This window comes from Rhea pennata, chromosome 2 (genome assembly GCF_028389875.1).
Source record: "Rhea pennata isolate bPtePen1 chromosome 2, bPtePen1.pri, whole genome shotgun sequence".
Lineage (NCBI taxonomy): Eukaryota > Metazoa > Chordata > Aves > Rheiformes > Rheidae > Rhea > Rhea pennata.
The window spans coordinates 75,936,339-75,950,312 of record NC_084664.1 but is presented as its reverse complement, the minus strand read 5'-3'; the positions used below and the strand labels follow the sequence as shown (position 1 = coordinate 75,950,312).

The following is a 13,974-nucleotide window of genomic DNA, read 5'->3' as shown; positions in this document are numbered from 1 at the left end:
TATTTGTTTAGCTTAAAAAGAGGCAGAAAACCACATTTGCATTCCTCCCAAGTTACTCTATAAATCAGACCCCCAAGGGAGCCTAAGTGCCAAAATTCCTTCATACCAGTTCATTGGCACTTCTCTTCCTACAACTTTCCTGCTTTCCCTTAAGGGACTTATTTTCATGCCATTATTCAACAGCAATACTCTGACTCCATCATTTTCCTCTTATGTCAATGCCAAATAGTAATCAGTTGTGACATTACATGTGAACTAACTTCTGCTATTAAGTAATAACGATACCTCTAGGACTCTACTCCAAGGATTTCAAAACATTTTAAAATATTTTTGTGTTATACCTCAGATAAATTCCTGAGCAATGGCATTATCCCTACCTTACTTGAAACACAAATGAAATGTAGATTAATTAAATTTTCTTGAAAACATCTCTTGGTTAATTAGCAGCCTCACAAGGAAAGAGGGAGAAATTATAAAATCCTGGCTCCTTAATTTGCTTCAAATGTAAGGCTATCTTTCCTCATTGTTGTACTGCACAGTGTGTCTTTCTCACAGGCACATATGTTGTGTGTGTATAGAAAAACTTTTTTCTATCAGCTTCCTCCATGGGAACCTGTGGAAAAATGTAGACACAGAGGAGAAGTGGGGATGAAGCACACCAGAACCTTGACAGATTTCAGGAAAACATATCCCTTTAACTAACTGGAGAGTGAAGTGGTAATAGAGATAGCAATGACAGAACCAATGCCACAAGATTTTTTTTTTAACATTTATTCTATACATAAGACACTCATTTTACAATTACATGCTTTTCTCTGTGCTACTCACTGTCCTCTCGATTTCTAAATTCAGGTTTATAAAATTCCTCATTGCTATGATGTTTTTTTCCATCTTTCTTAGAAAAAAAGTGTTCTTGCTAGAATCTACAGCTGGATAGAAAATATACACTATCCTCTTATTTTGACTCAGATGTCTGAAGCTTGGTCAGTGCTTGGTTTCGAAAGATAAGAAACCATTGGCAAACAAGGAGAAATAAGGATTTTTGTTGTGATATGCTTCATTTCCATGATGCAAAAGGAACAGTTTCAGAGAAAGGATAAAGCGACCTTAATAAAAAAAATTAAGTAAGCAGTGCCTGGTTATGCCACACTTTATAAACAAGTGTATGAATCTATTTATTCGAGATTACATTCCAAATTAAAATTTCCTTTGCTTTCTCATAAACCCTGAAATGTCTTAGTGTTAGAGAAATACTGTGAGAAAAACCTTGCAAATAGTTAACAAGACTCAAGGACAAGGGGGAGAGAAAAACAGTACTGCAAAGGATAACCAGCTCCGGCTAAATAACCTTGATGAAACCACAGTGCTTTGAAGATTGCGAGGGATAGGTAAGACAAAAACAGCAGAATAACCCAGAATTGACCTTAGGTTCATTAAGGCTTATTAACATATTAAATTTCACACCCCTAAATGAATAATGAGATGGAAATGACATGATAATGATGTTACCGCCTCTTCTTTGCTTCCTATGCTAATTAACAAGAATGTGAAAGCGCAAGCACAGAGCAATTACCTGAGGTAATGAAACTGTAACCAGTAGAAAGATTTGTATAAAATACTCCCTGAAAAGTGTGTATAACTCAAGAATGAGAGGGGAAGAAGGTGTGCTAGCTTTGTGGATTTACCACCTAGCACCCATCTCTGCACAGAAATGAAATAAACAAATATCTTGATCCTGTGTATCTATTGGTTGCTTGCACACCGGGTAACAGAACCCAGATTTTGGGACAACATTAGTCTAGATTAAGATACTTTGTATCTGTTTGAGAAAGAGATGAAGGATATTAATACTTGCTATTTATATCATGAAATGCTAAAAGGTTTGCTCAGATCTTGAATTAAATGAAATTCTTAAATTCAGCATATTATTAGGACACCTGGACCATTCATTGACATTAATATTTTACTATAAAACTTTTACATATAAAATTAAATTTGTTTTTTGAAATAGTCTTTAATCTCAGAAAAGTCTTATACAATACTTTAAACCCCAAATATACAGTAAAATTAAAGTAATATACATAAAATTTAAGCAGATGTGCCACCTCCTATAAGCTCAACGCAAAAAATTAGAAAAGACAACTGAGATTTATTTGAACACTTACCAGAAGCTGTCCAGCAAAGCAGATAAAAAGGATGAAGGAAAGCAAGAGGAATGCTGCCCCAAATGAAATTCCAAGAATTGATGTTCTACAAGAAATAAGAAAGCATATATTCATTTGTAGCAAGATTTATTTGTATATAATATTGACAATGTTATGAAAAATAACCACATGTAAGCTACAATTTACAATTATCAAAACCACAGAAAAACAAATTCAACTCTTACTGGAATGACAGGCCTTTTCCCTGCCATTTTGATTTTCTAATCTCTTGCATATAGAAACAGAGCTATTAAGAAAAGTTCATTAAATATACATACATACATACTTACATATATATATATATGCATATAAAAATATAATTTTAATCTCAGGAATGCTTGAATAGGCTTTACTTCCCATTTTTCAAAATTATTACCATGGGCAGATATTAATTTCTATACAAGTCATTTAAATAGATAGAATGCATTAAAAGCAGCAACGACTTTTTTGACTTTAGAAAGCCTGTATTGAAAAAGAATCTTATTGCTACCTTTTTGCTGTTGATTTCATGACTTAAGCATTAACTTGTTGTAGCAGTGTGTATTGCCCATAAAAGTTGGAAAATTAATAGTGCTGGGACAACAACGTCCAGTTGTATGTGTCTCACAGCTGGAACCTGAGATATCTGCAATGCTGCAGTCTCTTCTTCAGCAAGGACTCAAATTTAAGGACTGCTCTTTCATGAACAGGTAGGGATTCAACACCTTCGTGATCTCCTTTTGTATAAAATTTTTCTAGCTGGTCAGCAGACTCTGACCTATCAGAGGACAGGAAGCACGATAGGAAAGACTAAACACCATGAAGAGTATAGAACACCACTACCAACAATAAAACTTTAGGAAAAAAATAGTTAAGAGAAAGCTATAGTGTTCCTGAATTCATCCTCGCTCAGCTCTGCATTCTAACTTATTTTTTTTCTTGTGTGATACAAATAGGAAACTCTAGCCAAAACAGCATCTCTGGCTTCTCAGTAAGCAGAGATAGGGATGCTGAAAACAACCTACCCATGTATTAATTCTCTAAATACAATGGAAATCTCTCCATATGAACAATGGCAATTGCTCCACAAGGCATATGTGAGCTATGTGGCACGACTGCCCAGGGAGAAAGCGGGGGACCTAATGCTGTGTAATGCATGTCAAGAGGGGATCAGTAGCTCTGCATCTGCTGCGCTGTGTAAGTAATAGAACCAGAGGCAGTCATCAAGTCCCTCACCTGAGCATCTGTTTCCCATTTTAACTACAGATTTGACAGAACTGCAGAATTTGAAAGCATGTCTCAACTCCTTTGGGTGCCAGCAAATATATTACTTTAGCAAACATGATCTGCTGGAGATACTGGCATGTAGTTTTTGGAAAAAGCTTTATATCTCTATTTTTTTCCACAAAACCATAATAAATGTTACGTTTTAAGTTAGCTCCTCCATGAACATATGAATCAGAATTAAAATATATTTTTAATAAAAGCATATGTCTGTTCTATTTGAATCCCATTTGAATTTAAATATACATGTTTTAGGAATTATACTAGTAAAGATTAAGAGTAGAAGTTGGACCCATTTCCATAGATTACGTACAAACATTGGAAAATATTGTGATCTGTTTTAACAACAGTGTTACAGAAGCTACTTTCAGGAAAGAACAAAAAAAACATTAACTTCATAAACCAATTTGATGCCATTCTGCTGCCGTTAAAAGCATTTTGGAGAGCAATTTATGAGCTTCCCTGCCAATCATCCAGAGAACCTTCCTTCGCAGATGAAAAACAAACACCTGGCAATTCCCACATATATTCGTCTTGAAACAGTACTTCCTCTACAATTTTTTTGAAAATTATTATTGCTGTTGAATATATGTTCTCCAAGAAATCCTTCTTGCTACCAAGACATTAAGCAGTATATTAGCATACGTAAAAGTACAGTTTCTACCCTTAAGAATTTACCATCTAGTAAATGACAGAAGAGTGAGAGATAAGGAATATAATTAGCATGCACATTTTTTACACACATGTGAACACTCCCAATCATAAATGTCCTTCAGTAAGATTCAAATAATCATTCCTGCATTTCAAATTACTGTTATACTCTTAGGGATAGATTAGATACAGAAAAGAAACCTGTTCAACACAAGAAGTGTTTCACCACAAGAATGGCCTTTTGGGTCGAGTTTGGAGAGCATCTTTGTGCAAGAAGACAGGAAGATCTTTGTGAAAGAAACTGGAGAGTAAGAGAGATGAAGTGAAAGCACTGAGCGAAGAGAGCTTATACAAAGAGGATAAGATCACGCAGGTGAAGCAACTGGCAGAAAAAAAATCTTTGTTTTTTATGGATTGCCACAGATCAGCAGTGGCATCAAGGATGGCAGAAAAAAGAATTACAACTAAAGTGAACAACATCAAGATTTTGAGTGTCTAGATAAAGGGAAAAGTATTGAGGACAAAGGAAAGGACAATGGTATCTTAACAAACAGAGTTGAGTGGTGATTACAGGAAAAAAAAAATCAATCTTTTCATTTCCCTGCTACCACTACCACCTCTTTTCTGGGGACAGAGTAGGCCTTTGGTTTCCGTTGTGTTAAACTGGTAAAGTTTCATGTTGCTCCTGGAAGGAAAGAAGTGAGAGGAAGGAACCAAAACAGGAAGCAAAACACTGAAAATTAACTGCCAGGGTAAACAAGCCTCGCTTGAGGCAATGACTGCAGAAAAAGGCCAACACTGGTAGACTGTGAGTGCTTAGTAATGGCACAGCACTTTAGAGTACACTGATCCTGCCTCTACTCGACAGAGCCATCGGACGTACCGCATTTGTAAAATTCTTTTTGACAAGTTCAGGGAAACCATTCTGTGAAAAGAATACTTAGCACCTCAGGAGTCAGGTAGGATTCTGTTTAACCGGCCTCCTCCTATGCTTCTAGGGAAGCCCTGGTTTCTGAAAGCTCCCTTTGGTGCCCCACAGAGAACCTTTTTGGGGCAAGCCCTAGCACTAACCTGCAGAGGGACAGAGCTTGCAACTGAAGATAGGATATGACAAATTCCCAGGTTTCCAATACTTGCAAGTATAACTAACTTACGGTCTTGGATAGCCTTCTTATAGTACTCTACTTCCACCAGGAAAATTCAAATTTCAATAATTAATTTTTATGAGATGGCATGAGAGCTGAAAAAATTTGTTTCTACATATACTTAAGCTCTTGTTGGTAACATTTTTACTGCAGAAATAATGCTTCCCTGTCCATTTAAAGATGCTAAAAGATGGAAAACAGAAGATATTCTTCCTACACTCATGTAACTTCTAGGATAGTAAGTAACTTATGGTACACTTCCCATAATAGGACATAGTATATTTCTTTTTCTTGCTAGGAAATTGATATTCATGTTTTTAACAGTTTGATTGCAAATTCTGTTAAGGGAAAAAATATATACATGACAATACTGGATTTAGATTTTTGGGGTATTTAACAGTAGCTATACTTTTCTTGACCTGGACGATGCTTTCGCTAAGCCTCCAGAGTATTCAGTGAGTATGACGACTAACTGTATGGCACTTTCATTGTTGAGAAAAATCATGTGAGTATTATTATATATCATATATGAGTATATCTGTGAGTATTTATTTATTTACTTATTTAATCAGATGCAAAAGAAAAATAGCTAGGAAGGGTGATCTTCTTTGTTTATTTTCCATATTTTACATGTCCACTTTCAGACAAAGTTCCTAGGTACCACCTCTCTCATGAAGAAATTCTGCTGTGCCTGACTACACATAGCATGTTAATGATTCCTGAACATCTTCAATAGGTAGAACTAGCTAGCATGACTTAGGACAGAGAGATGTAATTTCTTTAACATAGCAACCTCCGAGAGCAAAGCCTATGGAAGAACCTTAAATGCAGTTCCTACCAATTCCTCTCTGAAGCAGCACAGGGAGGATCTCCTGGTCAATGTGAATATATTCGCAGCTATTTAGCAGAATATGTTTCAAAAAATATTTTAATCAAACTACACACAGGTGAGATTGCTGTGAATTTTCAGTGATATTTCTAGTAAGCCAATAAAGCCAAGAAGCACCAAGAAGGAAATGTAATGACTGAGATTTGCTGGCATTTTAGTGTTAAGATACAGACCTACTCCTCGCAACATCTCTCACTCCAAGCTACTGTTTACTTGATTGCATTTATATTTACTCCTTTGCATGAGAAGTCAGTTTATAATATGAACTCCCCATGTCGCTTCATCTACCCAAGGAAAAATAAAACATCAATAGCAGCCTTGAAATATGTGTCTCATGATGTTGGAAACATTTCTTTTTTCACATACTTGCAGCCTTCTGGATGTTACTCACCAAATATCCCCAAATTTACTTTAAAGTAGCAGGTGGTGCAACAGCAGAGAAATCAATGCTAATATACTGCTGCAAAACCAGACTAATGGAATACTGAATCAATAAAACCACTGACAGATGTAGTTTCTCTCTATCCTCATTACATCATCATTTTAAAGTACTGTAGGATTTTTAGATTAAAAAAAAAAAAAAAAAAAAAAAAAAAAAAGCCCAGATAGTCTTTTAAACCATAGAGTTTTGGTTTTTGCTAGAAGAAATAACATTTGTAGCACTGGATTCACTTTAAGTTATATTTGTGAAGACTACATGCAACCTTTTAAGTGGGCGCAAAACTGAAATTAATTGTCAACAAGAGCTGCTAACAGCCTAGCCTTTTCCTTTGCCATTAATATTATATCATAATTACAGATAAGTAGCTAGTGCCTTCTTCATTTATAAATGTGCAATAATGTATACACAATAAAAATATTAGAAATAAAATATTAAAACCAAAACTTTGTTTTTTATAGGATCTTTAAAATACAAGTTGAAAGTAGGAAAAACACCAATGAGTTTATACTGTCTTTTTGTTACAATATGGAATGTTTTCTAAAAGACAATGAATAAGTACACTCCAACAAGCAACACGTGCACAACCATTACATATTGAAGATAATTTTGCTTCCCAAGGAAAGCATTTATGTACAGCAATGATTTTGAACTGTTTCTGGATTTGTGGACCCCCAACATTTTTCCATCAGAGATGCAGACTCCTTGCTTTTCTTCTGTTTTTGCATCTCTTAATTCACAGATCCTTTGAAGCTGAAAACTATTAATTTAGCTAATATCTGATTTTATACTCTTGCTTTTATAGTTTAATACGCAACCCTATAAAAGGACCAGACTTTCAATTTTGGTAATGAAAATGAGAAATTATGTGTATGTTTCGTTCTGATGTTTCTAAGAGAAGATCATATAATACTAGCTTTTGCAGGTTGGAGGACACTTTCCATAGCTGAATACAGCTCCTTAGAGTTCATTAATTTCAACTACCTGATAAATTTTATTGAACCACATATTTTATTTAAGAGATATAATAAGGATAAAGCAAAATGAGCGTCTTTCTACTTCTATGAATAAATGAAACAAGGCTATGAAATAAGGCTATAAATTAGACTAAAAAGACGTTTTCACTATGGAAATCAAATGATAAATTGTTATGTCATTTATAGAGTGGATAAAAGCAGATTCATAAATCAAAAAGCTAGAAAGGACTCATCAGATCCAAGTTTATTTTTTGGTATGTCACAAATAAAGAATTTCCTCAAGTTAATTCCTGTACTAATCAAAATACACTGTGAGTTTATAAAATATATATCCACTGTGCAAAATGACAAAAGAAATCACTGTGTAAAATGACAATAAAACCAACTTTAAATTCTTATTTTGCAGTGGTAAATCCTAGAGTCAGGATATGATAGTGCTGAACTCATGTAAGTGTCCCCCTTTATAGATTGCGTTTCAGGATTGGCAACTAGTCAGGGAACACTCTGCAAAGGAAACACTTTCATATCTGAGTAGATATTTATATACTGTATATACAGATATATAAGGTGTTATAGTGTCCATAACACTTTATATATGTTATAAAACATGTCTGCAATATGTAAAGTCAATTTATAATGAAATAACAGTTCCTTCTGGCCTTGAATTCAAGTGAGAGTCAATACTTCAACACCAGACCAATCAAACAACTTAGGTTAAAAATATTCTTCCCAAAAGCACTGCAAAGGAAAAGACTGTGACTACAGAAATATTATAATCAGAAAATATAAAATGTTGTCTTTGGAAACAAGCATTATGAAATCAATATCAATTTTCCACTAGATAAATACCCAACACCAATATTCCATTTGAAGTAGGCTAATGAAATAGTTTTTTTTTTTCCCTGTTAAAATGGATTCCAAACTATCCCCAATTTTTTTGACCTTTCTAGGATATGCAGAGATGGTAAGATAGCTAAGTTGTACAAACAAATAAAAATCAGCTTACAATTTTTCCCACAATCTCACATAAATAAATTCTGATATCAATAACTATTCCAGCATGTTGATTGTATTATTTTAAAAATAATTTTATAAAGAAAAAAAATTTATATTTAGTTATTCTCTGTTGGTATGCAGGATAGAACAGTGCTAGCACAATAATGTATGTTAAATACATTTCATTAATCACAGTATCAATTCTGCAATCCATTTTGTCCCACTTTCACATCCAATTGTCCCTGTATTTTGTGTAATCTTAGTCACAGAAACTTACAGCAAGTATTACTCTTTCTGCATATATGGATTTCATCCCTGTCCTTGTCCTGCATTTTTAAATGCAAAGAGAAAAACTAAAGGCAATCAAGAATTGATACTAACATCTGGACAAAAAGCTATAATAACATTTAAATTTAGAAACAAGCATAACTTTGAAAATAAGCTGATATTCTCGTTCTTATCTTTTCAGTTCCATTTATATGAATTAACATTTGTAATCTGACATTCATGAATTTTTAACTTATACATTATTAATTTTTAAATATATGAGCAAACATACATAGGCATGAGTAAATATTAGGACCATTAAATACCACTTACTTCGGCAATACCAGAGTCTGCACGACAAAAATGCAGAAGAATATGAGACAAGCACAAGTCACATAATACTTAAATGCAGGCAGAGTAGTTGCTCGATACTAGAAAAAGAATGTGTACATGTTAAAAATAGAGTTGCTAAAACAGACAAAATATCACTTAACTGAAATTCCAGATCAAAAAAGCAGATTTGTATAAGCAGTCTTTAGCAACAGTGAATTTCTTGTTGTTCAGTAACTTTCCTATCAGCCCACATGGAGCCAGGGATGATCAGGCATCATATTGAATCCTTTCGCTCCTCGAAGTGAAAAGCACACATAGCCAGGTGAAATGAATATCTATAGCACCTGATACAGGATTATCCCAAATTCATCATAAGAAGTTTAATTGAAAAAATACAGTGACAGCCAATAAAATATATTTTTCCATTTTCAAGAATGGCTGATAATCCTTGGATGACTCCAAGTTTCTAAGTAATTAATTTTCCACATCTAATTTTCAATTAAGAATAAAAATTTAGTGGACTGAACAAGCAAGTATATGTATACTATTTCTGAGAGGCTAGCTAATAATAACACCTATATTAATTAAGATTATAGTATTATTTCAATTAAAATACTTTATGTCTATTTTAAAAGGCCTTATATGTCCACTGGTATTAGTAGACAGTTGATATTCTTAGGAGAGAGTCAATTTGCCCAATATTTTTCAAGACAAAAATTCTACATATAAATCTCTCATTAGCCTATATGAAAAGATAAGAATTGAGTAATGAGTTATTTATTATAAGAATCACTCTGTTATTTGAAGTAAATATATCCAGATTGAAACTAGTCAAGTATTCAAAAGGAAATAACCTAAGTATTGACATTTTTCATAGGGTAAGAGTTTATTAAAGGAAAATGTAGCAAAGAATATTTTCATGAAGTGCTTAATATGCAAACCTCATAAATGGGAAGTGCATGAGCTGTGCTTTCTAATGGAAAACTCACAGCTGTGTCTTTGTATTCAGTGCCAAGTTCGGCCCTTGAAACTGGTGCACAAAACTTCACATGAACACGGCTGAATAAAACTTAGCACCCAGTAGCCTTTTTTCACTTCTGAAATCTGTGATAATTCAAAAGCAATTCTTGACATATACATGAATTCCAAGGCACATATGTCTGTGCTTGATGTGTATTTCTACAGCAAGTTTTTCTTTTGTTCTAGCTATTGAGTAAGTGTGTTGTATCTAAATGGTCTTATTCAATAGTTTTGGACTTTCATCTGCTGTCAAAAATCTCAAAAAATTCCGACCAACTGGTGAATTCATTTCTGTGTGCTCCACACTTCTCTAGACAGCTCCTAATGAAGCCATGCAACTCACCTCTTAAGTTAAATATTTTTTTAATTTTATTACCTTGCTTTACTTTCAGGTCCTGTAAGGCCTGAAAAGCTCCTGTTTAAATCAAAGTCAAGCTTCCCACTGAGTTCTTTTAAGTCAACACTGGACTGGTGAGTCAACAAAAGGAAGAGAAAAAAGGCATTAAAAAGCCAGATCTGAAAAGAACAATTAGTTCTTTGCCATGCTAGCACGCTGCAGTCTAAAAGAGACCAGACTCCTACAGGGCACATCTACACAGCTAAATACCTCCGCTCCCTGATTTTCTCCCAAGTCCAAAGTGTGGTGGTAACTGTCCAGATGTGACAGTTTGCTCCAAGTTCTCTTTTAGAGTTAATCAATTAGTACTCTTAATTAAAATCTGCTTGTGTTCCTGGGGTCCATTTGCTCCAGGCAGTGCACTCCATAAACAGTACAGATCCATGCCAGATCTAGTTTCTTTTCTCTTATGTCACCTCTAAACAGTCTCCACAAGCCTTGACACTTGAAGAGCATACAACATTTTCCTTTAGCTCGCTCCTTCCTACAACACCACCATTCAGCTGAGCTGTGAGAGCACCTGAAGGTGATTTCAGATGCTTTGAACCGCAAGACATCTGTAGAAATTATTAATTATGTCTTGGAGCACCATGTGGGGCCTACAGGATACTTAAGCTTATGATATGTATTATGAACCCAGCCAGATTGCTTTAGATAGGGTTAATCCTCTGCATCAGTTCCATGAGCAGTGTGGACCCAGATATTGCCTCTGTCCTTGTGCAAAAGCAAAGAATAGTTCCTTTCCCCCAAAAACATTGTTCTCAGGCCATAAAGGGATCAACCACACATGTAATACTAGAAGCAGCAATCCAGCAAGCTAGATTCAATCAGCCAATAAGAAAAGCAGACGATAAGAACAAATCCTGCATTTCCTCTCTTCCTGGGGCCTAGTGCGTGTTTGAACTACAGGAAGGCACCTGCTGTCCTCTCCAGATTCACTGTTCTGAAAACTATTGAAGAACTAGGTCTCTAAGTCATTTCCTTCAAAAAAGGTCAATCTCTTCCCCCTTTTAAAAAATAGGACAGTAGAAAAAGAGTGTGGTAATGCTTCCTCTACTCCTATTCTCATTAAGTTCATTCATTTGTACAGCCAGCTGGAGACAAACCTATCTCCTGCTCTCCTGAAGGGCACCTTAACTTTCCAGCTATCGACTATCCTGTGCTAATGGAGAAGAGTCAGTCTTCCTGATGAAGCTTTGTGGTGTCTAAAAACACACTCAAGATCCAAAAAGCCTTTGAAGAATGAAAAGAAAAGGCCTAACTTCCTGGCTAGTGGTTAAGGCAAACACTTAAAAATGAGGAATCTTTCATTCTGATCATTACTCCAAGCACTGCAAACACTACCATTTACCCTGTCTGCACATACAAGTATCAAACATATTTATCAAACATATATGTCATAAGAACAGTTAGTGTGTTGCATCCAAGGCAGCTGTTTTTTTTTTTTTTTTTTCTTTTTTTTTTTTTTTTTAATAATATTTACAGTACTATGTCCTTGGAATGATTCTGAGTGTCAATCTCCTACAGAGAAAACTAATGAGCAACTGAAATCATTACAAGACTACAACAGGTGGAGTCTTTGAGACGTGCCAAAAGAAAAGAAAAAACAGAAACAGTAGACTTAAGTAAATGTCCTTTGAGGTTGTAGGTGATGGACCTGTGTATCCATTGCTCCTGTTACAGCAAACCTCACTGTCACACCTGCCCTCCACTTCTGAAAATTTCAAGAAATTCAAGTGAATTGTAGAGCACTTCCAAAATTGCCCTGGAAAGGGGAAAGGGGTCTCAAACCCTTTACTCATGACTTTTCTTTCACAAATGAGCTAAAATATTATTGTAACCTTTCGAAGAACTGCAAGGCAGGTGTTGAGGCCAAGGCTCTATGTTACAAATGCATGGGATACAGGCCTCCCTTAGGATGAGGCAGAGCAGGAAGCAACCGTGAACTTCCACTGAAAATAACTTACCTCTTTTTCCAGAGTTTTATTATAGAAAAGAAGTGATATTCTTTGAATGTCTTCAGATTTAAGCCACTGCCTAGAAGGGAAGAGGAAATATCATAGAATTTTATAACTGACACAAGAATTATACTTACATTCCTGAATTACAGAATTTATATTACTGAAAAACAGTAGAATAAGAAAATATTATTGAATATGTGTATTCCAACACATATGGTGAATCATGCTGACAATAAAACAGGATCTGACAACTCCCAACTTCCTTTTGTCTTCTATTGATAATATATATATAAAAGAAAAGCTCAGATGATCCATTTTTATGTGAACTATTCACTAGGACAATCAATGGAGAGATTTATATGATGTACTGCTGACATGGACATTCCACTTGTGTCCAAAACCTGTCAAACCTGTCAAAACTACCAAAAACTATCAAGTGCACAGAAGAGAACCTGAGAAAAGGACAATCCTTCATAAGATATCTTTATAAAGCACATTGTCACAATATACAAGAATGACAGGTAAATTAGACTTTATGGACTCCTATCGTATTCTGAATCAGTATAAAAAAAATATAATTAAAAACATGGAGTGGTTCTGTCTTTGAGCTAAATTAGTTTCCTGACTGTGATCCTGTCCTCTAGCTGTAGATTTTGATCTTTTTACTGATTATAAAGATCTCTTCTCCGCTTAAAGATGAGAAATGCAAAATAGAATAAATAGTTGCAGTGAAATAATGTCTATTTTAAAATGAGTGAATCTTGACAAAATCTTGATATAACACCTTTTTTTGTGAAAATAAATGTTCTGATATGAAAGTTTACATCTATTTTAATGGACACTTGAAAAGAATCAGACTGTTTAAATTGCAGGGGTTAGGTGGCTTGAACTTGAAGGAGACTAGAGAAATTAAAAAAAAAAAAAAAACAGAACATCTAAGCAGCCTCTTTCTGATAACATGCAATTTCTGAGCTTGAACACTAATAGCAGGGTTTGAGATGTTTTTTGCAGCCTTTCCAGTTATAACTCTAAATTAGGCTAAGCTAGTACTGTAGCTAACATGCTTTCTAAGCAAAAAGGAAAGTCTCCATTGATAGAGAAGTGTAAATAGGTAGCAATAATGAACCACAATATGAGAAAAAAAATCCTAAATTAAGAACTTAGGAGAACAGGAATGGGCAAAATGGCGTGTGAGATGTTAGCTTTGATTTGTGAAACATAAAATAATTGTTTTCTTTCCAGGAAGACTGCCCCTCTTCCTGTGCACTGCTGCCTCAATTTATCCATTTCACTTTCAAAAGGGGCTGAAAACATATTCAGCCCTAGGGATGTTTAATCCAAAAATATATTTTTCAGTTGGAGGTGAAACAGCTCACATCTGCATCTGATCGTAGTTAGGAGAGTCTGAGAAGAAAAAGGTTTGATAGTGGGG

The 13,974-nt window shown here is 34.8% G+C and overlaps 1 protein-coding gene across 2 annotated transcripts in view; it reads right to left on the bottom strand.

Annotated features, from left to right (window-relative positions):
* The window catches only part of ADCY2 (adenylate cyclase 2), a 197,919-nt gene that overhangs the window by 45,644 nt on the left and 138,301 nt on the right, over nt 1–13,974 (bottom strand). For both annotated transcript variants that reach the window (XM_062569786.1, XM_062569787.1), the window contains exons 13-15: nt 12,549–12,618; nt 9,165–9,262; nt 2,166–2,250 (exon numbers count right to left, since the gene is read on the bottom strand). In XM_062569786.1, coding sequence (XP_062425770.1) covers nt 2,166–2,250; nt 9,165–9,262; nt 12,549–12,618 — 253 coding nt within the window. The remainder of the gene's footprint in view (nt 1–2,165; nt 2,251–9,164; nt 9,263–12,548; nt 12,619–13,974) is intronic.